This window comes from Coccomyxa subellipsoidea (assembly GCF_000258705.1).
Source record: "Coccomyxa subellipsoidea C-169, whole genome shotgun sequence".
Lineage (NCBI taxonomy): Eukaryota > Viridiplantae > Chlorophyta > Trebouxiophyceae > Coccomyxaceae > Coccomyxa > Coccomyxa subellipsoidea.
The window spans coordinates 308366-332998 of record NW_005178038.1 but is presented as its reverse complement, the minus strand read 5'-3'; the positions used below and the strand labels follow the sequence as shown (position 1 = coordinate 332998).

The 24633-nt window shown below is 51.5% G+C and overlaps 7 protein-coding genes across 7 annotated transcripts; 3 read left to right on the top strand and 4 right to left on the bottom strand.

The window, feature by feature from the left end:
• Positions 1-66: 66 nt before the first annotated feature.
• On the top strand, positions 67-1678 carry COCSUDRAFT_61865 (FKBP-like protein; the record flags this gene model as incomplete). The annotated part of the gene is made up of 6 exons (XM_005648927.1): positions 67-85; positions 219-265; positions 380-447; positions 705-809; positions 1129-1216; positions 1502-1678. 6 exons carry the CDS (start codon positions 67-69, stop codon positions 1676-1678), a joined length of 504 nt encoding a protein of 167 aa, XP_005648984.1.
• Positions 1679-3536: 1858 nt separating this feature from the next.
• Positions 3537-7299, bottom strand: COCSUDRAFT_35925 (hypothetical protein; the record flags this gene model as incomplete). The annotated part of the gene is made up of 8 exons (XM_005648926.1): positions 3537-3668; positions 4078-4143; positions 5068-5186; positions 5517-5639; positions 6060-6150; positions 6393-6420; positions 6609-6727; positions 7099-7299. The coding sequence occupies 8 exons, from the start codon at positions 7297-7299 to the stop codon at positions 3537-3539; spliced, it is 879 nt and encodes a 292-aa protein (XP_005648983.1).
• Positions 7300-8108: 809 nt separating this feature from the next.
• Positions 8109-13416, bottom strand: COCSUDRAFT_65357 (phosphoglycerate mutase-like protein). The gene is made up of 10 exons (XM_005648925.1): positions 13013-13416; positions 12538-12807; positions 12263-12376; positions 11840-12042; positions 11370-11565; positions 10819-10993; positions 10247-10444; positions 9740-9977; positions 8324-8376; positions 8109-8239 (listed from the first exon to the last, which is right to left on the bottom strand). Exons 2-9 carry the CDS (start codon positions 12737-12739, stop codon positions 8326-8328), a joined length of 1377 nt encoding a protein of 458 aa, XP_005648982.1. The 5' UTR covers positions 12740-12807; positions 13013-13416; the 3' UTR covers positions 8109-8239; positions 8324-8325.
• COCSUDRAFT_83646 (hypothetical protein) lies at positions 8123-8482 on the top strand (the record flags this gene model as incomplete). Its single annotated transcript, XM_005649441.1, has 2 exons — positions 8123-8239; positions 8324-8482. 2 exons carry the CDS (start codon positions 8123-8125, stop codon positions 8480-8482), a joined length of 276 nt encoding a protein of 91 aa, XP_005649498.1.
• A 329-nt stretch (positions 13417-13745) lies between the features above and the next one.
• On the bottom strand, positions 13746-15757 carry COCSUDRAFT_52960 (hypothetical protein). The gene is made up of 4 exons (XM_005648924.1): positions 15625-15757; positions 15198-15255; positions 14891-15063; positions 13746-14514 (listed from the first exon to the last, which is right to left on the bottom strand). Exons 2-4 carry the CDS (start codon positions 15244-15246, stop codon positions 14329-14331), a joined length of 408 nt encoding a protein of 135 aa, XP_005648981.1. The 5' UTR covers positions 15247-15255; positions 15625-15757; the 3' UTR covers positions 13746-14328.
• Positions 15758-15993: 236 nt separating this feature from the next.
• Positions 15994-19216, top strand: COCSUDRAFT_35922 (thioredoxin-like protein; the record flags this gene model as incomplete). Its single annotated transcript, XM_005648923.1, has 7 exons — positions 15994-16045; positions 16120-16212; positions 16572-16659; positions 17058-17144; positions 17774-17912; positions 18559-18684; positions 19136-19216. The coding sequence occupies 7 exons, from the start codon at positions 15994-15996 to the stop codon at positions 19214-19216; spliced, it is 666 nt and encodes a 221-aa protein (XP_005648980.1).
• Positions 19217-19819: 603 nt separating this feature from the next.
• On the bottom strand, positions 19820-24273 carry COCSUDRAFT_28172 (NAD-dependent epimerase/dehydratase). Its single transcript, XM_005648922.1, has 9 exons — positions 24166-24273; positions 23833-23967; positions 23526-23600; positions 22993-23187; positions 22081-22203; positions 21678-21740; positions 21248-21430; positions 20790-20867; positions 19820-20466 (listed from the first exon to the last, which is right to left on the bottom strand). The coding sequence occupies exons 1-9, from the start codon at positions 24196-24198 to the stop codon at positions 20416-20418; spliced, it is 936 nt and encodes a 311-aa protein (XP_005648979.1). The 5' UTR covers positions 24199-24273; the 3' UTR covers positions 19820-20415.
• Between the last annotated feature and the right edge of the window lie 360 nt (positions 24274-24633).

Below are 24633 nucleotides of genomic sequence, written 5' to 3'. Positions count from 1 at the left end.
ACAGGTGCTTCCAAATATCAGGAGAGCATTCAAGCGAATGCAGTGACCAAGAGGGAAGCATTGCTGATGGCTGCAGTAGCTGCAGGTGCGCTCCTGGATCCTTGAGTGAAACCACATTTACCGTGATTAGCCTATGTAAATTGGCGAAATTAACAAGAAAATACCGACAAGGGGAAAATCTTCAGCGTATGCAGACGTTATGCATAAGTTTGGTGCAGGCCTTGGCCTTACAGCGCCAGCACATGCTCTTCCTGGGTTCAAGAAGGTGACACAATTACACTCCAAAATATACAGCCATCATTGCACCATGCACATACAAGGCTGCTCTTGTTTTGCAACAGGGTTTCCTTCAAGTCTTGCCCTGACATTTTGGCTGCAGGACCTGAAGAATAGACGAAAGCTGAAGATTCCAGAGTCGGAATTCAAAGAGGGGCCTCAGGGCCTGAAGTGAGTCCTTGCAAATTCCATGGTCGTCCCTTCTGCCATTCTGCTTCTTGATTGTCCGCACCGTGAAATATTAAACACCCTGCGCAGATGACAAGCCCGACACAGATTATCATACTCTGCACATGCAGCATGCAGGGCCTCTAAACAGTTGTGAGCATTAATTTTGACAAGGACACTGCACAGATGGCGCATCAGATGCCATTTTTGCATGCATGCTGCAGTTTTCTTGTGCTGAGAGGAATTTGGTGGCTTTGCAGGTACTATGATGTGGTTGAGGGTAAGGGGGCGCTGGCAAGGGAGGGAGAGCGAGTGGTGGTGCATTATGAAGCCCGGTGGCGAGGCGTGACTTTTATGACCAGCAGGTGGGTCCAATTTCTTGCTCAAATACCAGGCAATTCACCCCAGTCTTTCCGCAGGTTGCCTGCAGGACTTGCATGTGCTATCTAGCTTTACAGGCTGAGCAGCTCGCCGATGTTTGGTGCTGGATGACGCATGCCCAAGGCAGCTACTGGCCTCATGTGGCGCCGAAAATGTCAGCAGCAGCAGAGTCTTGCATGGTCCAATTCATGTTGGAAGGAATCAAAAGGTTGGCATGGTGTGTTTGGAAGCCAGGGTGCGCTAAACAATGATAATAAGTATTCTATCCTGGGACCGGTTTTGAAATAGTTGGTGCGTGCGCAGGCAGGGCATTGGCGTGACCGGGGGGACCCCGCTGGGATTTGATGTGGGGGCCCAGGGCGCCGGGGGGACCCTGCCAGGCCTGGACCTGGTGAACACCTTCCTTCCATAAGAAAGTATCATGGGTGCATGTTATTATATCTGACTTGAACAATACATGTACAGCAAAAGGACCCAAAACACGGTGAAAATAAAAAAAATCCAGTGTCGTGCCCACAGTAGCTTGGGTCTCGCTTGGATCTGAAAAGCCCAGCAAGGGATAGAGCTTGTGGCAGCCTTCACCTGCATGCGCATGTTCTGGCTTGGCGGGAACACAATGCTCTGCAAAGCTGTCTTTCAAGGAATTTGAATGCAATTCTGACACCGTGATGCACAGGGAGTGAGGGGCATGCGGGTGGGGGGCCAGAGGAAGCTGATTGTGCCGCCAAACCTGGCGTATGGCAGCAGGGGAGTCGGTGAGATCCCCCCAGATGCCACGCTGGACTTTGAGGTTGAGCTGCTCAGCATCAAGACCAGCCCTTTTGGCTATCGCACCAAAATTGTGGAGGGCTGATTAGAGGTTTGCCAGCCTCGCTGCCACCAAAGAAAGTTCTGCTATACCAGAGATTTTAGCTTGGAATTGGTTCCACTCAACCCATTGAAGTATGGGTTTTGGGACCAATTCCAAGAGTAAGTATGGTTCTACCAGCCGAGCTGTCAGTATAGGGAGTGTGCATGGATGAGGAGAACTCTTTTGTGCAATTGACACCCCTCTTTGGATGTTTCTCAAGCCTAATGAATGTGAGTGGGGAGCTTGTAGTGCTTTATTTTTGGCAGTGTTGATGAACACTCTCAGGGACAACATTCAGCCACTGAGAGAACTAAAATGCACAAGGCAGCAAGCATGGCAGCAACTCACTCTAATCTTGGCATAGACATGTCACAGTGTGCAGTGCAGTTGCAAGGTTGTGAGGTCAGATCCTTCGTGCCATGTCCTATGGATGTGGCGTAGATCTAGATCTAGAGTACATCAGTTCCTCCTTGCTTTCCATGCCAATACTGCGCATGCCCACATCAAATCGTTGTTCATTACAAGATCTAGGTGCATAGAGGAAATGCGCTGGCACAAGGCATGCCAATGTGACACAGCTGGATTTGATCAGACACCCTCTGGGCACAGCACCTGCTGCTCCTATTGTATACTTTACCAATGATCCGTGAATTTTTGATTGCCTTAACTCACTGCGCGCAACTCCTTGACATACTTGGTCACCACAGGAGACGGTCTCCTGTTCTGTACCTGCCATGCTCTCAACCCACTTCACATTCGCTGTGTCTGGTGTCGCCATCTGATTGGCATGATCGCAAAAAGGATCTAAAACGACACAGACCCCTAAAGACTTTGCCGATTTGACTCTAAAAAGGCAACTGATGACCGCTGGGGACCACTTTTAAATCCAATATACAAAGGGGTACAGGCAGTGTTTGCTGAACACAATACAGCCGTCATTCCAATATCACGCATAAAAATCACCCGTTCCTCGGATTTTTCCATATAACGGTCCACCTGTTTACCACTCTCCAGACTTCACATGTTTTACCCAAGATAGCCACAACAAGGGACCACTAGCAGCAATAAGCAATAAAGACTAAATTGCCTTCAGCCACCACTGCACGGCACGGCTTTGCACGCGGGAGCCACTTATTTCAGAATTACCGACATCGGGATCAATATAGGGGCAATAAAAATGGCACGAAATTTGGGCAGACTAAATATATGCGCGCTCACTCCTTTAATTTCTGGCTCGTGAGGGTTGGCACATTTTAGCGCCACACACCACCGGCCACAATATCAACTACTAATGCGGGCAGAAGAAGCTGCTCCCTTTAATGTTTCTTTAGCAGCAGCAAATAGTATGGAATGCTCTCAACGCTGGCTTCTTGCTGCCTCATAACTTATTGACACTTGAGCTGACCATTATGCTCACTTTGAGCAGACCATAAAAGAAAATTTCGGCGCCCAGGCCACAACAAATACCGGGCCACGTTCTTTTCTAGCTGTCAGGAGTAATTGTGCTGCTTGCTCTGATTGAGCTATTCATGACTTCAAGCAGCTGGCCAATTGAGCATGGCTCATACCTCAAAACTCTCCCCCCCCCCCCCCCTCCCCCCCCCGCCAATTCTTGCCGTTCTTCTCTTGCTGAGCTTCTGAGTGGGCCTTTTCTGGGCAGCGGCAAAGTCCCTAAATTTGAGAACAGCCCTCTTTTGTAGGACATGATTGTAAGAGGACCTGCAACAGGTGGATTTGGTAATGAGTAGTCACTGTCGGATATGGAAATGCGCCCAATTCGGCACAAGTGAGGCGTCCGGCAGGCGTGCAGCAGAAGCTGGTGGCGGTACTGATGGTCAGTCACTGGGTGACGAATGCGTAGTCACTGGGTTACCAGGCAGTGCGCCCAGTGGTCCACCACATCATTGGAGCCGTACCAGCGGTGCTCGATGGGCCAGCCCTTGTGAGTGCCCATGCTGTGGAAGACGCCCTCCAGCACCAGATTATTCGCACCCTGCACCCAGTCACATAATCTCAGGTAGATCTGCGCCGTGCATGCAATGCCTCTTTGCCATACTTTGACAAGGCTAAAGTGCCTCTTTGCCCGAGCCAGGCATGTCTTGGGTGCATCCTTCTGCAAAGCATGCTGTGCTAGGGTGCCCCACCCAGAGGTCATCTACATACTAGCGTCCAGTCGATTGCAACCTCACATACGGTACATCCCCTTGCATCAGTTGCTTTTGAGGGTTCATATACCGTAGTCCCCCTTGCCAAACAAAATCCCTTTGAGGGTGCACAGATACCGTAGCCCCCTCGCCAAAAACCCCTATGAGGGTGCACAGATGCCGTAGCCCGCCCTGCCAAAACCCCTTGTGTCATCATGAGCGCGCAAAATTTTGGCTAGCAGCTGAATGAGAGCGCGCCTGCAGGTGGGCGTTTGCCACAGGTACCACACAGTCCCCCATGTGCCCATGCCCATCACCACACACCTGTGCAGGAAACCTGGTCGTCACTTAACACCGTGCAAATCACAGTGAATTTAAATCCTAATTAAAGGTGATATAAATATAATATAAAATCAGATAATTATACTGAATTCTCATTAAAGGTTGGCAAACCCAAAGCCAAAGGCCATAGGGCATACACGCAGGGTGTCTGCAGCCACGTCTGCGGGGCCCACAAAAGTCTACAGCCTGGTGTTGTATCACAGGCAATCTTCAAGTACCAAACCCTCATGCACTCCCTGTACCGGATATATGCCCCTCTATATCCGATACCCCTGTGACTAACACAGCAGTCCTACAAATGCACCATCTCTGCTGCTCAGTGCTACTTCAAGCATTACAGAGCAAACTAATAAGAGCATGCCATGTGTAGCAGTGATAGTGTTCTGCAGCAGCGATGTCCGGGTGAGAGGGCATTGCTTGCGTGTATTAGAAGATTGAATCTGGGAAAATCTCTGTGTTTCTGCTATCTCTCATTTTTTTCTCTCAGCTGACATTCGCTGCTGTCTCAAATGAGCGAGTCCTGAGTGATGAGTGCCACTTGTGCGACAGCAAGCCTTGACCAGCACACAAGTAGCCTCCCCTCTGGTGAATTGCACAAATCAGTCTTGCTCCGGCTGGCAGGGGGCGGTATAAGTACTGAGCACCGTGCCCAGGGGTGATTGGGTCTTGCTTGGATCTGGCGAGTCCATTAAGGGTTAGGATTGTGGCAGCCTTTACCTGCAGGATTGTCTGCAGGACGTAACTTGCCTTACGGCAGGAAAAGCGTGTAACAATAATAATTATTAGTCTTCTTGAACATTTTCCCAGTACAGAGTAGCACATCAGTGATGGTGACTGCTGCAACCCTACCTAACGCTGAAACGAGGAAAGAAAGGCGCCAAGATCAGGCATGGAGTTTGTGCCCACCTGGCTGTAGCTGCTGTGGGCGTAGCGCTCGATGGAGTTTCTTGGCGCGTGTCTGTCTGCTTGTACTGCGCAGCCGGCCACGCACATGTACCCCACACCCTTGTCCGCAAAGTGGGCCCCTGTCCGGCGTAAAAATCAATTTTCTCGTGTCCGTGCAACAAAGTAAGCAATGCTAGTAATTCTCTTATTTCCGCACCAGGGCTTTTGTGCTCCGTGCCGGCACTGATTCCACCGCTGATCCCAGCACTTTGGCTAGGGCTGCAAGGGAAATTGTATTGCGATGTCAAAGGGCTAGCCTACAGCAAGAATATCACAGTAAAACATACTGACAAGGACTTAGGTGCCTACCACAGCATGCGCTGTTCTGATGTGACTGGACCACAACACACCAGGGCAAGGGCCCGCCATCCACTTGCCGACGTGAGAATAACGGGTGAGGAATTGCTGACCTGGCCACTGGAGGTTGACCCAGGTGAGGGCGCCGCCAGTCATGTCACGGCCGGAGGTGGCCAGCGGCGGCACATGCGGCGTCCCCAGAGTGACCAGGCTGCTGATGCCCTGGTGGGGGATCCCTGCAGGACAGAAAATCCTTTAGAGTGGAACTAATGCGAGACCATGTGTTGCCAGGCCACTCCCATGCAGGCCCGGCAATCCCACCAGCAGCGCTGATCTAGCAGACGCAGTACTCAAGCAGGGGGTTACTATTACTATTACTATCATTATTATTATTATTAATTATTATTATTATAATCCTACCCCTTGATGGACTCGCCAGATCCAAGCAAGACCCAATTAACCGTGGGTATGGTGCTCAGTTTTATACCGCCCCCCGCCAGCCGGGGTGGTTACTATGGCAAGTTTACTTTCGTGTGTAGACCAATGTGTATGGAAGTGATGGCTTGCTATGGCTCACATGCGCATAACGCATGCATGCGCTCAAACGAGAAAGGCTGGATGTCTATATGACCTCATGTGGAAGATGGGAAGCCCACCTTCGTCCCATGTTGGGGAGTCAAAGTACAGGGGGTCTGCGACAAATGCGCGGCCCAGCCAGCCGCCTGCTGAGTGCCCAACCAGGTGCACCTGGAAAAGTGCACGGGGAATGACTCAACACTAACGGAAAGCCAGCATTCAGCGGTACTGACCTGAGCACCTGCTTCACATGCTTTAGGAAGGAGGGCAACGGTGGTCACAAGGACTGCAACCATACAGAATTTGCAGGCTTGTTTTGCTAGACAGACGGTAGACAGTCGTAAATAAGTCAGGAAAAAATAACACTCGGGACATGCCTGGTCGCTGCCGCACTCCAGCCGCGCCTTGTCAACAGCCTGCTGGATACGCTCCAAGTACCACCTGTCACACCCCAGCAAGTTAAAGTGAATGCACCCCCCTTGCAGCCCTGAATCCAAACATTATCTTCTCACAACATTCCACATTTGCGGATCATGCAACATTGCTGACATTGCTTCCTAAGCTTCATCCTGGCAACAGATGTGAGTGAAGTATAAAATTGTAGGAAGAAGGCCTGATCAGGGAGGCACCTGTAACCAGGGTCTACTGTACAGAGGCCGACCCAGTACTTTCTGGAGAGAATTGCGCGCCCCACATTCAGCCAGTCCCTGCGCTCTACTTGGGCCACATAGACCCTGAAGCCCCTCCTCTGCAGTCACAACACAAGCAGCTGTCAGTTGTGTTTTACAACCAGCAAAGCGTCGGTCCATCATCAAAGTGCATACATTTAGCTCACTGCCCTTCTGTCCAATGGTCTTTGAATGACATCTGGCTGGGAACACAAGCCTCACACATGGGAGTAAAACAGATGGTAAGTAAGCAGCAGCCATGAGAAACTCCTCTGCTGAGAGAAGGAGCCCAGACGGTATGCAGGAAATAAGCTTTGGCTTACTCCATGCCAGCAGGCGCAGGTGCTGTACCATGGACACCAGTACAGGATGCCCTTGCATGAGTGTCACTGTCAGTGATGGACAGTCCTCCTTGGTTCCAGAATACGGGCATGCTGATCCAGGCACTCACCCTGAGAACCGCCACCATGCTGTCATCTGGGTTGCCATTGGGGCACTCATAGTCCTTGGAACAATTGCCAAAACCGGGCAGAACAACGAGAGGGGGTGTGTCCACAGGCGCATCCACTCTGCTGAGTTTTGGAGTGGGTCTCCATGGCACAACGTTGCCCAATACCAGCGCTGGTTCATCCAAAGCACCTGGAACCCCCATCATGTCATGATAAACTCTTTTTGGATGCCTCAAACGTTTGAGCTGCGAAATTTATTTCATTCAGGAGCATGTTACATAGATATGATTTCATCCTGCTTGGCAATTGTCACTACTTCCAGTCAGACGCTTACATGACGATCTGAGGGCATCGGCTGGGTTGTTAAATCCAGCTTGACTTTCCTGATCACTATATGGGTGTATTAGATGCATGCTGAACTTGCCTCTCTCCAGGGTACTTGTCTGGGCTGATGTTGTCTTCTCCTGGGCTTCAGACTGCAACGATGAGCGTGTAAATGCGTTCGAGGACGTCACTTTTACGAGATTTAGAAGGCCAGATCTGCCCTTGGGCGTCTTTCCGATGCGGGCACCACGGGGGGTTGTCAGCGCCTTCACGCATTGAGAAGACGATAATAGCTTTGGGTGCACCCCCATCTGTGCGCAGTCACCGTTTAGCGAGCCAACTCGCCCCTCTTCCTGGTTCTAATGAATGTGTCGTACAAGCACCAGCGGTTAGAGGTATAGACCTGCAGGGTGTCCAAGGTTCAGATCATCAGTGGCTCTAAATAATCGATCACCGCCTCCTCACTCGAATATTTATCCCGCTAATCTCCCAAGAAACCCAAAATCAGTCGCAGGCAATCTGCCTCTCATCTGAACGTCGTCTTCGCAGGGCCTCTCCTCGTGCATGGACAAATGTCAGAATCCTAGGTTTGTCTGTATTGGCAGTTGACAGGAACGCCATCGGACGATAGCGGCCTTCTAGTGCGCGCATAAGTTCCACCTCAGGTCTTCAGTTTCGGCTGAGTGCTCGATCAGTACCATCATGGACTTCCAGGGGCAGAAATTGGCAGAGCAGCTCTGTCTATACATCATATGCATCGCTGGGGCGGTGGCATTCGCGCTGGGATGGGTGCAGGGCAGCTTCGCGCTGATGATGAAGGCAAGCCCCCTGCACTGGCACCTCGACGGCTGCCTGATCTGGCAATAACTGCAGATAGCACAAAGACTTACTATCGCTTCGCAGGTTTATGGGAGCGGCGTGGCGGTGGCGATGGTGGCCTGCGTGCCAGACTGGCCCTGGTTCAACCGGCATCCACTCAAGTGGCTGCCAAAATCCCCTCAGCCACTTGAGCAGAAATCTGCAGGGCAGTCAACCACATCTCAGCAACGAAAGACAAGATGACCATGGGCGTTCATTGGAAGTCATCTGGCTGAATTTTGGTCTGAACAACCTGGATCAGAGTATTTTGTTTCCTTGAACCTGGCAAGATGAACAGTCTGGTGAACTCTGAAGTGCATGTGTACATATCAGAAACAGCATCACTTGACAGGCAGGGCCGTGTGGTCTCAGCACCACATTGCCTTTGCTCTACTCAGATTTTCCTATGTGGAGATCTGTGCACTGGCAAGGAGACTTACCGACTCACACCTTTGGTGGTCAATACCTCCTGGGTCTGAGGTACATGAAGAAGGGCAGTGGCCCTTCTGATCTGGAGGTGGAGCCTTATATCTCCTTGCTTCTGGGAAGTTTATTTGCCAGCTGTCAGCACTGCGAATAATGTTAGATGAGAAGTTGACATCTAAGATGCAAAAGTGAGAGGCACTGTGGATTGCTACAGTGCAAGAAATGCACGTGTTCATTGTTTGGGGGTGCTTGCACCCAGATGATAGATGTAACATGCAGCAAGACCCCAAACTGATATTCTAAAGTTATTGTTACACTCGACGCCTCACATCCCTACAGCGGGAGAGCGGATTGCAGGCAATTGCACCACCTCTCTGCTGGGTCGCATCATCACAGATCACACCAGCTTCAACCAGCGGGCATGGCACACCCACAAAAGAATTCTCGAGCACGATAAACAATACACATCTGCCGTTTTTCTTGGACGCGCTCGCATTTGTTCTCAGTACAATGAATGGCGGTAATACATGGCGACAGGTTACAGACCCAGAGGGTGCTCAGCCATCTCAACAGCTGCTTCAACACTCTCCAGCCTCATTTCATTGCACACTGTTTGGCAATGCCGCTCTGAGCTTCCACTTCTGCTGCAATTTTTGAACCAAGGAAACAGAGAATGGACTTGGCCTTCAATTGCCGTGCTTATCGAGTTGTTGTTGTTTCAATGTCCCTGCGGTCATGGGTACATGCCACAGAGACCCTTGTCAGACCCCCAATCCCAAGAAAGACTTTCCTCCTGACATCTTTGGTGGGCACTTGCCAGCACATGAACTCCCTGGCATGCAGCCATTCTCGCTCAACACTGCAGGGCAGTTTGTACGGACATTGCTCTCCGCTGCCATGCAATGTTGTGCACGGCTGAAAGATCCGCGCCCTCACATGTCCCCTCGAGGCCTCTGTTGGCCGATACAGCCTCTGTGGCAGAGGTACTGAGCAGCTCCAGCAATGCAAGACCCGCCTTATATACCAGGCGCACACCCTGTCATCCTCTGCTGCTGCACAGGGGCCGGGAGCAATCCACACCAGCTTGCACCTCTCCAGCCTCAACTTCCCAGCAGCTGCGCGGAAGCCGCCGTGTGTGCAGACGGCATCCACAGCCCTCCCGATCCCCCCGGCCTCTTCCAGCTTCCCAACCAGGTCCGACAGCAGCTTCCGGAAGCCGCAGCACACCGGCACGCCCGCTGAAGAGTTTTGGCGCTGCTGGCCTCCGCAGCGGCTGCCGGATTACCGAGAATATTTAGACGCAGCCTCCATGAAGAAGCTGATCGGCACGCACGCGACTTGGAGGCACCTTGCCGGGCCCCGTTTTAAATTGCCGAGGAGTGCTGATCACAGCTTCCAGGAGCCTGCTTTGCGCACACGCGCAGGATCAGTTCCGGCGCTGGGCACCACGGCGACTGACGGTCTCCTGACAAGGGCTGGAAGGAGCTTCTATAAAGCTGCCAGGGCATGCGCTCGACGGTGGCGTGTCATTTCCTAAGGCACTCGCGGCCGCCGGGGAACCAGGAGTTGTTGAAGCGGCCGCCGCCGGCCGCGTCGGTGATGATCATGGAACGCATCTCGCAGTTGTCGAATCCGCGGTGCATCTCCTCCTGCACGCTGTGCGCGCACTCGTGCCCAAACGCACTCAGCGTCAGGAAGATGAACCCACAGTGGCTCACCACCGCGATGCGCGACTCCGGCCTGCGCGAAACAACAGGTATATTTGCATCGCCAGGCCATACTACACAATCCTCCATATAGGCCATCTTTGCAGGCTAACAAGCGTCGTACTGCTGTCTGGAAGCCCAGGTAAGTTGCTGGATGGCAAGAGATGACCATGGTCCTTTCGGACATGCCCTGGTGCAGATGCGCCCGTGGACCCAGATAAACAAATGTCGCTATAAATGGGCAGACCTCAGCGCCTGAAACCGTGCATCATATGATTCTAGGTTCTGATTTGCAGAAGGTCTCCATCAGGCCATTGCCAAGCTCATGTTGCCGGTCCCTCTGTGGTCCGTAGCCTGTAGTCTAGGGAGCAGTCTGCAATGACGACTAACGGGTTTACCCCCTCGCACCTGGCCATGAGCCACTGCAGGAAGCGGGCCCCCCGCTCCATGACGGCGTGCTCGCTCTCCACCTTGTGCTGGTCGTACACAACGTCCGCGCCGCGCTCGATGTGCGAAAAGTCGATCCCCGGAAACTGCTCCTCCGCAAACGCGATGTCCCGCCGCTTGTCGCACACCGCCGAGCCTGCAGGCCAGAAGGTTACTCAGCGGAATGCACTGGTGCTTGTCTGAGCGACGTTGTGCTCGTTACAGCAATCCTGCTATGGCACGGTCCTTGCGTGCTAGCACCCACCACCAAATCTTGGAACGATTCATTCCTGGGACACCTCTGGATGTTGTAAGTGCCCGTTCTTTGTAGAGCAAGAGCCCCACGCATGCCGCAGCAAGCATTTGAGGTGATTCATGCAAAGCACGACTTTGAGCCATGCCAGATGCACAGGAACACGACGTTGAAGTGCATCCCATGTGACTACTTAACACACGCCCCCTGATTGCTCATAGGAACCACAGAATGACAAAAAACACGGCTCCAGAGGGACCAAAGAAATGGTGGCACGCACCGAGACGCTCGCGGCAGCCCTCAAAGGCAATGAAGGGGATGCCCTCTGGGCAGGCGACCGCGCAGTGCGCCGCGCACTCGTCCGGCTCGCCGCTCTGCGCCAGCATCAGCGGCCGGCCCGAGCCCTTGAAGGGGCCCGCGCCAAACGCGCCGGCCGCCGTCTCCAGCGCGCGGATCAGCGGCGACACGATCACCACCTGCGCGCACATGCCAGCGATGACATCAGCACCTCCTCGCATATGTCAGCGCTGATCACAGCGTCCGATCAGCGCTGGTACTGATATGTGAAAATGTGCAAGAGTAGTTCCGCAGATTGGAATCCCCAAAGAGCACAGAAATACTTCTTAGCACTTGTCCCATGGTGTAAAGTGCCGTGGCAGGCTGCAATAACTTGCAGATTTTGGAGCCAGGCTGACTGCCCTGCCGAAAGAAAGGTTGCAGGGAGTTACAGGACGAGAACAACTGCTGAACAATATTGTATCTGTCAGGGCGTGCCTGGATGTCGAGCGCTGGCTTCAGCCCCGCGACGTGCTTGTTCAGCGCCTCGGCCTGCCTCCAGCCCGCCTCTGTGAGATGCGCGTCCAGGTTCACAATGCCAATGTTGTGGAACCCCTCTCCGTGGCGCACAAAGTGCACCGTCTGCGCATTCACGCATGCAACATCAGCCATCGCCTCTTGACCAGAATAACATCATCGCATTGGATGTGACAGTACAGCAGCCGCGAGGGTCTGTGCGCGACTGCTGCTCATATATTCCCTGGCGTGGGCTGAGGAAATGGGGGTGGAAATGCATAAAGGTATAAGATGCGGCTAAAGCGGCTCTTTTGCTGGAAAGTGTTGGGCCTTTCCAGGCTGACTCAGGCTCATGTCCACATCCATTTGTGATTGGATTACTGGCGCTGGTTGGATCGCATGAGGAGAGTGTACATGCCTTGGAGTGCTGCAGGGGCAGTATGGTGAGCTGCGCCTCGTGCTTTCGTTCCGGGTTCTCGCTCTTGCCATTCTGGTCTGCACATCCACATGGCAAAATTTGCAGATTTTCTAATATCACATATGTCAAGCTTTCGCTGTAACCGCACTAAACCTGTCAAGCTATCTTTAGAATAAGAGCACCAATATTTTGTACACGTTGCAAAACCCTAACAAAAGAGGTGCTGCAGCGCGCGCACCAAGCAAGGCTGCAGCATCTGGGTGGTCTCGCTTGATGATGACAGCATGGCGCAGATAGTCCACCATGCCATGGCTCCAGAACTTATCGCTCTTGGTCTCCCACTGCTGCACCACCCAGCGCGCAAACTGCTCGTTCAGGGAGCGCACATAGGTCTTGAATCGCTCCATCTGCTCATCTGGCTTCAGTGCCAGGGCCGTCATGGCGCGTGGGGGATCGACCGATTTCCCAATATTTGCAACGTCGGCGCTAGCCGCTGCCTACAGCCTCCCTGTCACCACGAAGCAAGGTCAAGCGCATTGAAGGTTGAAGCATTGTAGCCACGGAAGCACAGCCCAGGACAATCTGCACGTCAAAGGTGACTCTTTCTGTATCACGTGCGAAAATTATTTCTTTTAAAGCAACGTCTGTTGGTCAGAGTCACGGTAGACATCGCTTGCACACAATGAGGAAAGTCTTGAAGGCAGGAAGAAAACCTGGACTTGCCGGCTAGCTGCGGCAGACTTGTGCCAGGATGTCCACAGAGAAATAATAAATATAAAGATCCGAAGGTCAAGATACACGTTCTGTGCGGCTACCCCCACGTTTTCACTGCCCACACCTTGACACCAAATGGTTCATGACCACCTTCACAGCTGCACGCTCCAACGTGTGCTAGGCCTCGTAGGCAACATACACTTACAAAGATGCTCACTTGGTGCGATATGGAGCAGTCATGATGTCAAATAACATTCATGACGCAGATCCATACTATAACGCGGTTTGAATTGCGGCCTACACGAGCCTCGCTGGTCCTTCCCACGATCAGGGGGGCATCAGATTGCGTTCAGGAGAGCGACTTACGATAGCCTGCTCCCTGACTCGGCCAGGGAAGAGAAGGACACACGGGAGGCGTGAGGTGCAACCTGCAGCCGAGCAGATAGGGGATTCGAGAGGGACCGCCGTCAGCTTCGGCCCCGCATGGGATTTGCTCCGCTGAATCAGCTGTGCCCTTGAGGAGAATCTGCCAGTCACTTTTTTGCATCACCCTGATCACGACTACCACTCCAAGTCTCGGTGTCCCAAACAATCCAACTGCTTTCCGGGTTTGTACAAGCCAATGAACAAAGATTGGCTTGTACAGAATCTCCAGATGTCCAGCCGCGGCCGCCGCGCGGCGCGGCACGGCATTGCCAGCATCTGGTTCCGGAAGTGACTGTAGACTACAGTCCATAGAGCCTCAATTACAAGACATGTACATTTGCCCAGTGATCCGTATGATACCGGAAGAACGCTGTACTGTGCATGGGTAATGGTGCCATTCCCATCAGACCTGAGGTCGTACAATCCACTCTATCTGCGTACGCGACCATTTAGTAAAAGACTCACGTCGTGCGCATGCTCAGCACCCAGGATGACCTACAACGAAAGCACTGTGGGAGGCGCTTCATCTCAGACACACGCCGAAATGTATGCTGGAGGCCTGACAGCTGCATGCACCTCCATAATTCTTAGCTTAAAGCCTGCCTGAGCTGCAGTATGCGTCTTTGAGCTGCCCATCTGACCCCAATGAGACACTTTGCACGACTAGGCAAAATCGTGTGAGACCAGATACCTTCTGGCACCAGCAATGCCTAAGCTGGCCAATACATTTAATCGACAATCAAAGAAGACCTGGAGCTCCTTATAGTTCCAACTAGAGGCAATGAAAAGAACGAATGTTCTTCTACTGAGCACCCCAAATCCAGCGGTGCGCTGCACAGGGCACGCCGCAAAGGGAATCCTGCGGGCAGGTGCTTGCATGCCCGCGCACTTACTGGGTGGCTTCTTGCACCTGCTTCTCCAGCTCCTTGAGCTGTCCCTGACCGCCGCCGCTGCCGTGCACGTTCGCGAGCCGGGTCTCCAGTTTCTTCATGTCGTCCCTGTTCTTGCCGCTGGCCATCGCATTGTGCACCCTTTCCTCCAGCTGTGACAGCTTCTCATTGTACTTGTCCAGCTCCTGCGAAGGAGCACAGCATTTGTCAATCGAGAATGAGACTGCCTCTTAAGAGGATCTATGGATCTCATCTATTTCCTCAATCTTGCTGCAGCAACCATGCAATATGACGCAGAAAATCAACACCCGCCAGATGTTGCTGCACTGGCTCACCAAGGCCCCACAAAAGGGAAAAATGAAGCCTGGATGACCACTGAAAACAACTGCTGGCAGGAGAGGACTGCCAGAAGCAGTACCGAGCTTTGTGCCAAAGCACTGTATAAGGGTGCGATCCACACTTGTAGGAGATCACACACAGCACACACAGGGATAGCAGCGTGGCTGCCATGCAGCATCATCGATTGCTGATATTGGCATTGTAAGGAGCAGGATATCAAACCTCGTTGGTCTTGTGTCGGTGCTCATAGACATCGACAAGGCCCGCCATTCCCAGGGCCGCCAAAGTGAGCGCCTGAGCATACACTCGGGAGTGGATGATTGCCAGGCTCGTAGGGATGGGGCGTGTCAGCTGGTACGCCAGGGATCCACCCACAGATGTGACCCAAAAGAGACCTGTCATAGCAATTGTGTTAGCGGGATTCTGACAATATATGGGCCGATCTGATTTATAGAAACAATTGCAATTCCTCTGATCTTGTAAGTTGCATGTGCACAGGATGCTCACAGAACTAGGAAGCTCTGCTTACCCACAGCCCTAAGCTTGTTCTCTGCCAACCATTTCCTGATGTCGTCCATCTGTTTGACCTGCGAATTATGAATATTCAAGCGACAGAGTATATAAACCTGACAGCACTGATGTGCACCTTGCCTAGTCGCCCTCTGCCAAGCATTGGTGAAGTACACAATATTCTCTAAACACAATCCTTGAAGCAAGCTATCACGCAGCAAAGACCCTTACGAAATCGATATATGACGTTGGGGTACAATATGACACCAGCATTCTCCAAATTGACAGACCCTAGCCCTCGCAAACACCCAGATCACTGTACGTGTCACCTGCTCCTTGGTCAAAATATATATTGCCTTGGTAATCAGAGCAGCAACAGAGGTAGACAGTGCACCACATGTGAGACATAGTAACATGATTGCTGCAATGATTATGATGAAACTCACGAATGCAAGGAGGGGCGCGGTTCCTCTTTTGAGTGTGCTTGCTACGATGCCTAGCCGGAACCACTCCGAAAGTGCTGCAACAATTCTTCACTGATCTAGTCGATGCAGCACTTCTTGTAAGCATGTAGTTGCGTGGGAGTAGACCTGTCGAATAGAATTGTTCATCGCGAAAGGACTATTCGGCACCCTGCGCGAGGGCTTCACCGAACCCCTTGACCTCTAGAGAGATCTCGCTCTTGAGGGAATTGATGTGAATACACAGACCTTGTGCCTGCACACCAGGAACACGTGCACCGATGATCCGCTAAAATCCAGGCCAAGGACCGCTGCAGTGCCCAGAAAGACAGATTACTCAAAGACAGAGTCGCCATGGTCTTACTGACGGAGATCGTGCCCGATTTCGAGGCGGATACCAGCTCGGGTAAGACCCCACTCCCTCCATGACCCTTTCTGACCTCGGCAAGTCGCAAAGCGCTGACCACGCTGCTATTGCAGGACGCATCAAGTTCCACGAGTACATCGATGGATCATGGGCCATCCTTTTCAGCCACCCTGCGGACTACACGCCTGTTTGCACCACCGAGCTGGGTGATGACGCCTTCATCCTCATGCTTCCATGTGCCTTGCTGAATTGGTCGAGTGATCTACTGAGGAACTGAAAATTGTAAAGACGGATATCAATCCCATTTGGAAGGAAGTTTGGATCCTGTGGAATCTTAGATCTTGTTCATGTGAGCCTTTCTGGAAGAAGGCTAAGGACTGTGGCTTGAGACTGTGGCTTGTTATTCAGTGATGAACTGCCTGTGAATTCTTTAGGGTCCCAAGTTCATGCAAGAAGAGTGCCATTGAGGGACATCGTCCTGCAAAGAAATGGCAGGTAGGAGTTCATTGTCAAGGTTGGACATCCTTCTTCTGCCTTTCCAGCTGAACCCAACTAATATCTGTAGGTGAGGTTGGCAAGCTCCAAGGAGAGTTTGAAAAACGTGGCGTGAAGCTGCTGGCGCTAAGCTGCAATGATGTGGCATCCCACAAGGGGTGAGCCCATGCATACTCCTTCGCACTTGTCAGTGACATCTACGTAAATTCTTCAGCTCCTGTGACCACAGGGGAACTGCCCAACTTATCAAATCGACCTGTTTTGGCAGCATGAGCTGCAGCACAAGCACATGGATGCAACTAGAGTGATCTGCACGTGGGGACTTCATCCTGAATTCTTAATCTCTATAATGGTATCTGTAGAAGCGTCGTGGGCGAGCTCCCCAGCCCTCCTTTTGAAGCTCAATTCTGGCAGGCCATAAGGACGTTGTCCCCACTTCTCTGGCGGTCTCTAAATTGGGTGTAATCATTTCATAACCTGAATAATTGAAAGGCTCACGCGGAGCCCAAGGACGACAAATGAGTATGTAATGTAACTGACTAATGGCTCTGCGCAGGTGGATCAAGGACATCGAGGCATACACCCCAAACAGCATTGTCAACTACCCCATAATCGCCGACCCCAACAGGGACATCGCCACACTGTGAGTATACCCACAACCTAAGCCTGCCTCATGCCAGTTCTTTAGCAGCTGGGTCAGTTATTCGTTGTGATAGCAACCATAGAAGTGAGCCTGCAGGATAACCTACAAGGAACTAGGCAGGTATTGCCCGGCACGTACCACAAAACTGTATTTATGAAAAGAAGTGTGTTGGCTTGACCTGCCGAGTGCCATGAAATACCTCCTGCTTGAAAGACATGCAAGAGGAGAAGGGAGTCCCTATATCCTTTTAGGACAATTGACCTGTTCTGCACATTATATCATGGACCGCACCCCTCACTGAGAAACCAACCCATTAACGCCCTCTTTATGTGGACGATATAGCCATAGCCGTGTCCGTGGCATATCATCTTGTGTAATGAAGCGCCCCGTTGAAAGATCGGCTAGAAAAGGGCTGCGGGGAGTGCTTGACATCAAGTACTTCTTCCCACCAAGCTCTTGCAGCGATTGGGCAGGACAGCAAACTTTACCTCCAGCCTGTCAAGGCAGATGCTTCTGCCGAGAGCTTCTGCTGGAGCTTCTGCCAAAAGAGGGGCCGGGCAGAGTCCAAGCTACTCCCAGACTTTGACTTACATGTAGGTGTATTGTCACAAGTGGCTGGTAACACACAGGTATGGGATGCTTGACCCCGATGAGAAGGACAAGGCCGGCATCCCTCTGACGGCGCGCGCCGTTTTCATCGTGGGCCCCGACAAGCGCCTGAAGCTGTCCATCCTCTACCCCGCCACCACCGGCCGTAACTTCTCCGAGGTGCGCCCCCATCATTACTCACTGATTTACTAGTACTACTTACCACTTATTAGCTACTTTACTGAGTTACTATTACTGTTTACTAGTTTGCTTTGATATTATTTACCACAGGGTGTGATGCATGGATGTGATAGGGTGATCTTGTCAATCCAAAATGTGGTCAGTTGGCTAATTCCTTGGAATGCTCATATGGTTTGGGGTGCTGCTCTGCTTTATTTGCAGCATCAGGTGTGACAGGGCCTTGCTGAATGCAGAATGATCACAATTTGGAGTCAGAATGATGGCAACAATGCTCGTAATGTTCCGGCATGAGGCCCACCTTCTTTATTATGGTTTATCTCAACAGGGTTGTCTGTTACCTGTGCAATTCTGGCGTGTCTCGTGTCTGCTCGCTATTGCCATGCACCATTGCTTGGCCCGGCCATGCAAACCTACATTATGGCCGACGTGCCCAATTCTTCAGCTTAGCCGATTAAGTATTTTTGGGTGAAAGACAGAATATGCAGTACTTGAAGACTTGCATTTAGAGAACACGAATTCCCAGCATGTACGGCTGTGGGAACAGTCTTGCTCTATGCAGATCCACTTTTTAAATTCTGCAGCCTTGCCGGGTTGGCATCTGAAACTACACATGGTTGATGTGCAGATCCTGCGCGTGATCGATTCGCTGCAGCTGACGGCGAATCACTCGGTGGCGACGCCCGTCAATTGGACCCACGGCAACAAGGTCATGGTCGTGCCCACGCTCTCCGACGAGCAGGCCACCGCCAAGGTCTGCATCGTTCCCTCTCCCCGTGAGTAAGAGTATTAATAAGTAAATGAATAAGGTGCGGCTGATGAAGCCATGCATGCATGCCGGGGCAGCGTAACCTCTCAGGACAAGTGAGATAGTAAGCCTGATCAGGCTGTGCATGCCACAGCCGGCAGCTTCAAGGAAGCTACAGATGTGCAGGCATCTTATAGATCCTGCGTTTGAAGGGAGGCCGCTTCATCATTTCTGAAGTCGATTCCCGCGAAAGCTCTTGTATTAAGTGAGAGTACTTTGGAGGTATCAATCTGGTGGTTCTGCAGAGCAACAAGGCCTCGTGTGATGCACATGTGCATGCGTGCTGCAATCAAATTGATGGTCGCTTCGTACAAGCAGTTTGTCGGCTGCGTGTGTATCTGTGTGTGTGAATGTCATGCGCCTGGGGCTGAGGGGTCTGGTGTGCGATTGCGCGCAGTTCCCCAAGGGATTTGAGAAGGCCTCGCTGCCGTCAGGAAAGGGCTACATTCGCACGACTGCCCAGCCCAACCTGCCCTGAATGGGCTGCCCATGCAGGGCAGTGCCCAAAAATTGCATCTCTCATAAATTGTGGGATAACTTTATTTTCTGGGTGGTCTGCCAAGCTGCAAGCAGGGCTGGATTTTCCTCATGGATGATTTTTTCCAATCTCCTGGCGAAAAGTTTGTATGGTTTTCTGCTTATGGGGAAAGGGTGACGTGCATTAGCTGTCAAGACTACGCATGCAAAGTATGTACAGATTTGAAATTGCTAAAGCTGCATTGCAAAGCATGCGGTGCGAAGTCCCTTGCATGGTGTTTGTTTGCGTTGGATGTGGGATGCGTTTGCATGCACATGTGGAGTGTTGAATATTCAATAAGAATGACGTATGCTAAAGCCTAAATATGTGTGGAATTCTCGATTGGGTTGGCTCTTCGGTGGTATCTGTGTGTGTACGGAGTTCTCAGACCTGCATGCATGCTGTGAAGCTTTCCTTTTCTGTGACTGGCAATACAGCAATCGCTGCTGACATGCATATATGATGCATATATAAATATACTGGTATTGGATGTGTGCTGCAACAAAAGTAAGCATGCCTGACCATCATGGATAGATCCCAGGATCAGTGGGGCAACGAAAGTCTGCAAGACATACCTTACTTTCAAGAGGCAGCAACTGCTGCAGCACACAACTGGCCGAGCTCACTTCGTGCTCTTATCTGGCCACTTGACAAAAAGAGACCTGCTAAGTCATGCTGCAGTGCTGGAGAACAGATCATACAGACATCATAAAGAGACATACTGCACACAGCAGCTTGAGCAGCAAAGCAGCGACACTCAAAACTTCATGACCAACTGCAAGACAGTTCATTCGGTACCCTCATTCCTGACTTCAAATGTTTTGCGCTCCAGGTGCCATGCTGGCGCTTATTGGCATTCCCTGCCTTATGCTCCAGAATCAAGTTTCAGCAAGCACCTAATTGAAGTTCCTGATCTGGGTTGCTTGTGGCTATCTTAAATACAGCGTTGGTGCATGGCATGCTTTATTCAAGTGCCAATCCCCTGACACCCGACATTTAATTCTCTATCCAGTTCTGACACTTTCTATTCTAGGGGCCCTGGTTCAGAGCACAGACCCCTGGATGGGTCCTGTTCCAGACAGTAAATGCTGTGGCATCTGGTTCGGTGTTGTTCCGTGCGCAGATCAGGTGGTTCGCCTGGATTTGAATCGGTTTCCAATTCATACGCGGCCTCCGCGCATGGCGCGCACTGCCTCGCACACCTGATCCTTCTGCAGAGCACCATACAAAAAAAAACTTACAACTGATCTTCCCATACACTCGTTTGATCTTCCCATACACACTTCTGTTAACCCTCCATTGGATTAAAAGCTTTTGCAGACTGGAGAAACTAGCGCTTTCATGGAGTCCTGCCAGAGCGTTTGACGCTATTATGCAGTGCTATAACAGTCCTACAGCTGGTGCCAGCACGATTTGGAGCAGTGCTTTCCACTTCTGGATCCTGCAAATATAAGAAACCGAACCCAAATAACTGCAGTAGCAGTCAAAAAATGCAATATGATAGGATACAAGCTTGGCGGGCAGGTGGACTTACGTTGGCTGCAGCAGGCTCGAAGACGTGCTTGATCAGGCTCTGGCGGATGGGCAGGATCTGGGGGAATTCGCCCTCGATCTGTGCAGCACAGGCAAAACCATCAGTTGCAGATCTCAGATCAGTGCATCACATGGAGTGGACGGACAGCAGGGAAATGTAACGACCTTGTTCCATGTTGAAAACCCTGAAAATATGCCCAATACTGGCTTCGCCTGCAATGCTCCATGCACACAATTCACATGTAGCCACAGAACTATTTCAAGCAAAAGGTTTCATGCCAAGCATCACCCGAGCAGGCCCAGCAACCCGGTGTGCTTTCGTTCCCCTTGTGGAATATTCTGTCACCGCTATCAGGCTCTTGCATCCCTGTCTTGGTTGCATGCTTCAGATAAAGCGCTCATCTGGATGCCAGGGTCCCGAGGTATTGACAGTATAATCCAGGGGGAATGTGCGCGCACCCTATTGGTGTCCAGCAGGTTGTTGGAGCGGGGGGCCTTGATGACCTCGGCCTGCTCCTCCACGCTGAAGTTCTTCCAGGTGAACTCGGGGTCCACGTACGACTTGTACAGCTCCATGATCTCGTTGTGGCTGATAGCGCCCGGGTTGGTGTAGTTCATGATGCCCGTCAGGCCGCGCTTGGCCTGCATGCATGCAACATTACAAAATATCACGACTGCACAAGATGCAGAAAAGCTGCATGAAATCATGCTTACTGCTACTGCAAAGGCAGCAATGGAACCATCAGTCTGCTCTCCAGTCAGTCATGACCTCACTGCTCCCCACTGAACATTGTCAATGCCATTCCCATGAGGAAAATTAGCACAAGGTAACCCTGATACAGGCCACATGCATGTACACTGACAGCCAGGATGGGTTTGAGGGGCCCACCATCTCAATGGAGTAGGGCAGCAGCTCGGGCAGCACAGTCATAGAGTTGGGGATGTTGATGATCTGCACAAGCACAGCAAAACCCAGTCCTTCAAATCATCTGCAGCAAGTTGAGGGGCTTTATATTGCTGGCAGCCATGCATTCACGAGCTCCTCAAGACATGGAGAATATATACATTGCGCAATATTCGGTTGGAATGCCCATGATCATGGAAAGCAGTGTGACAAAGCAAACAGTGCATTGAGGTGTGCTCATGCATATGTCCAATTTGCTCACTTCCATGTGCATTTGCCCTTCCATGTACTTCTGGGCAACAGGCGCATGCACATGGATCTACACAGGCGCGACAAAAGCACATGGTTGCTGTCCAGTTCAGCAGGTGCAGAGGGCTCAGGTGCTGACCTTGTCGTATCGGATGATCTTGCTGATGAAGTTGCGGGTGTAGGTGAGGTCTCCCACGATGGGCATCCGCACGCGCAGCACCAGGATGTTGGGGTACTCCTTCAGCAGGCTCTCCACCATTGCCTGGCGCATGCATGCACATGCTTCGATCAATTTCATGCCTGATGGTGCATGGCTCAAGCAGCACATCAGATTTAAAATTATGCTGCCTGGCACATGATGACATGCCAGCTGGTACATGGCCCAAGCAGCACTTGGCACATCAAAATAAGCAGATGCTGCCTGCCACATGCATGCACAATTCTCAGCACATGCCATGCATGGCTCAAGCAGCACCTCAGAATGAGTAAATGCTGCCTGGCACATGCATGCACATGTTCCAGCACATGACATGCAACTGATAAGGCTCACACCACGCACAAGAATGAGTGCATGCATCGTGATGGGATTATAACTCTGGCGCATAACAGTGAGATGCCATGTGACAACTAATGCACGTGCATGCATAATCTTGAGGCAGAGCATTTGCCACTTCGCACAGTGCTCATGTGCAGGTTGGGAATGGTGAAAGCAAAGCAACGGAAGTGTGGCAGTGCTGCAGGACACTAACATGTCAGCTGAGTCGAGATGCAGATGCTAACCATGCAGCCATCACATGACAGACATAGGCAGCAGCAACATGCTTGTGCTTTATCCCCAGGACACTGTCATCAAAAGGTGCTGTCACATTGTGTCAAGCATGCAGTGGACATCACCCTCTCAATCAACACTGGCCCCGAGCGCAGCAGTGCACGCTGGGTTCACCAGCAAACACATGCACGACACACAAATGCGACATGCTGCTGACATGCATGAGAGCTGGCATGCATGAGCGTTTCAGCTGAGACATGCTGGCTGTGGCAGCAGCCTCACCTTTGTGTAGGAGTAGTAGGAGCCGGTGAAGTTGGGTGTGTCAGTCTCCTTGAAGCCCTTGCCAGAGCCCTCAGGGAAGTCCTTGTCGTAGTGGAAGATGCAGCCAGTGGCGTAGGTTGTGAGGTGGAGCTTCTTCTCCAGGCAGATGTCCGCCAGATTCAGCATCCCCAAGACATTGACCCTGATGGTCTCAATCTGCACATGTCACATGCATGGTTGTCAGCAATTGTGCAAAGCATGCATGACAGTGCATGTACTGCTTTGGCTTGCGTGATTGCATGACAAACAAAAGGGAGGACCATTGATAAAGGAGAGGATCTCCTCATGTTGCAGATGAGATGCAGGAAGTCATGGATGACGAGATAATGGCGAGATTGCACATGCGAGGATGTTCACAGATATCGTCACTTTGTTTATCATAGAAAGGCACTTAATCCTTGACACGCGCCTCTGTCAGGCTCTGAGTCCTCAAAGAAACAATAAAGTGCAGATGCTGGAGAGTGAAAACAAAGCAGAAGAGTATAAGAAGGCACCTTGTGGTCTTCACACCAGTCCACATTGGGCCGTCCTGTGAGACCAGCTGCGTTGAGGACGTGCGTGGGCTTCACCTGTACAAACGATTCACACCGAATGAGCCAATCAAGTTGCCACAAGGTGGTAGCAGAAGCAAATTTGTGGGGTTTTATACACACAGCATGACTGTTTCCTCAAGCGCCCAATAGCGACAGTACAGCCGATCAGGCCCTTGTAAGATGCATTGGAAGCTCTACACAGCCTCAGAAGACTTTTACAAGGCCGTGACAGTGAACAGAATTGCCGCTTGTGTTTTCCAGGTCGTACCCGCTCGATGTCTGCCAGAATTCCTGCGCGGTCCTCCAAGCGAGCATTGGCATACTCGAATTTGGTTCCCTGAGAGGTCAAAAGCTCTCCAACAAGGCCGCCAATCCAGCCGCTGCGTCCAAAGACGAGGAAGACCTGCGAAAGTGACCGCCAAAACAAGATCAGCTGACTCGATACATGGGCTCGTGAAAGGAAGTCAAGAGCAGAAAGTGACCAGCAGTAGGATGTGACATAGAGGCATTGATTGTGAGGCAAGCCGCAGGCCTGATCATTCAATGCAGAAGGGGTCTTATGTAAGTCAAACACGAAACGCCATTTGAGAAGACCGCGCACCGGCTCCTGCTGCTGCCAGTTGGGGAAGACCATGCTGCCTTCCTTGCTTTGCAGGGATCTGACTGAAGACGAGAAGAGCACCTGAGATCGTGGTGGAGTGGGATCGCTTGTGAAAGTTTGAAAAAGAGAATTGGCTCCATTCCTGCATTTGCATATCATATCATTTCCCCTATGGCTATTAGGGTTTCGGCCTGCTGATAGAGTTAAGCAGGGCTTCATCGCTGCAATCCGAGGTCGATGAACGATCTGGATGAATTCTTCGTTGTGAACGACAAATAACATTTGTACAAACGAGAAACTCTTCTTAAAATCTCTCGTCAACTTTCGCTGCATCGTACTGGTGATTCGTTTGTGTTAAAAATTCCTGACAGCACTTATGATGTTTGCTCTGACGTCTCCTGTACACGCAAGATCAGTGGGAGTACAAGGAATTCACAGGAAGTCTCCGTCGCAAGTTCGTTCAGGGCG

Excerpts from the sequence above, each read along its gene's own strand:
- COCSUDRAFT_52960 (XM_005648924.1), bottom strand. The coding sequence starts at position 15,246 with ATGGACGACATCAGGAAATGGTTGGCAGAGAACAAGCTTAGGGCTGTG. Across the intron at positions 15,064-15,197 it reads GAACAAGCTTAGGGCTGTGG|GTCTCTTTTGGGTCACATCT; the intron begins GTAAGCAGAGCT and ends TTGCTATGACAG. Across the intron at positions 14,515-14,890 it reads ACCGACACAAGACCAACGAG|GAGCTGGACAAGTACAATGA; the intron begins GTTTGATATCCT and ends GCTCCTTCGCAG.
- COCSUDRAFT_65357 (XM_005648925.1), bottom strand. The coding sequence starts at position 12,739 with ATGACGGCCCTGGCACTGAAGCCAGATGAGCAGATGGAGCGATTCAAG. Across the intron at positions 10,445-10,818 it reads CTGCAGTGGCTCATGGCCAG|GCCGGAGTCGCGCATCGCGG; the intron begins GTGCGAGGGGGT and ends TGTTTCGCGCAG. Across the intron at positions 9,978-10,246 it reads TGGTTCCCCGGCGGCCGCGA|CCGCTGCGGAGGCCAGCAGC; the intron begins GTGCCTTAGGAA and ends GTAATCCGGCAG.
- COCSUDRAFT_28172 (XM_005648922.1), bottom strand. The coding sequence starts at position 24,198 with ATGGTCTTCCCCAACTGGCAGCAGCAGGAGCCG. Across the intron at positions 23,188-23,525 it reads ACTGGTGTGAAGACCACAAG|ATTGAGACCATCAGGGTCAA; the intron begins GTGCCTTCTTAT and ends TGACATGTGCAG. Across the intron at positions 21,431-21,677 it reads TGCCCTACTCCATTGAGATG|GCCAAGCGCGGCCTGACGGG; the intron begins GTGGGCCCCTCA and ends GCATGCATGCAG.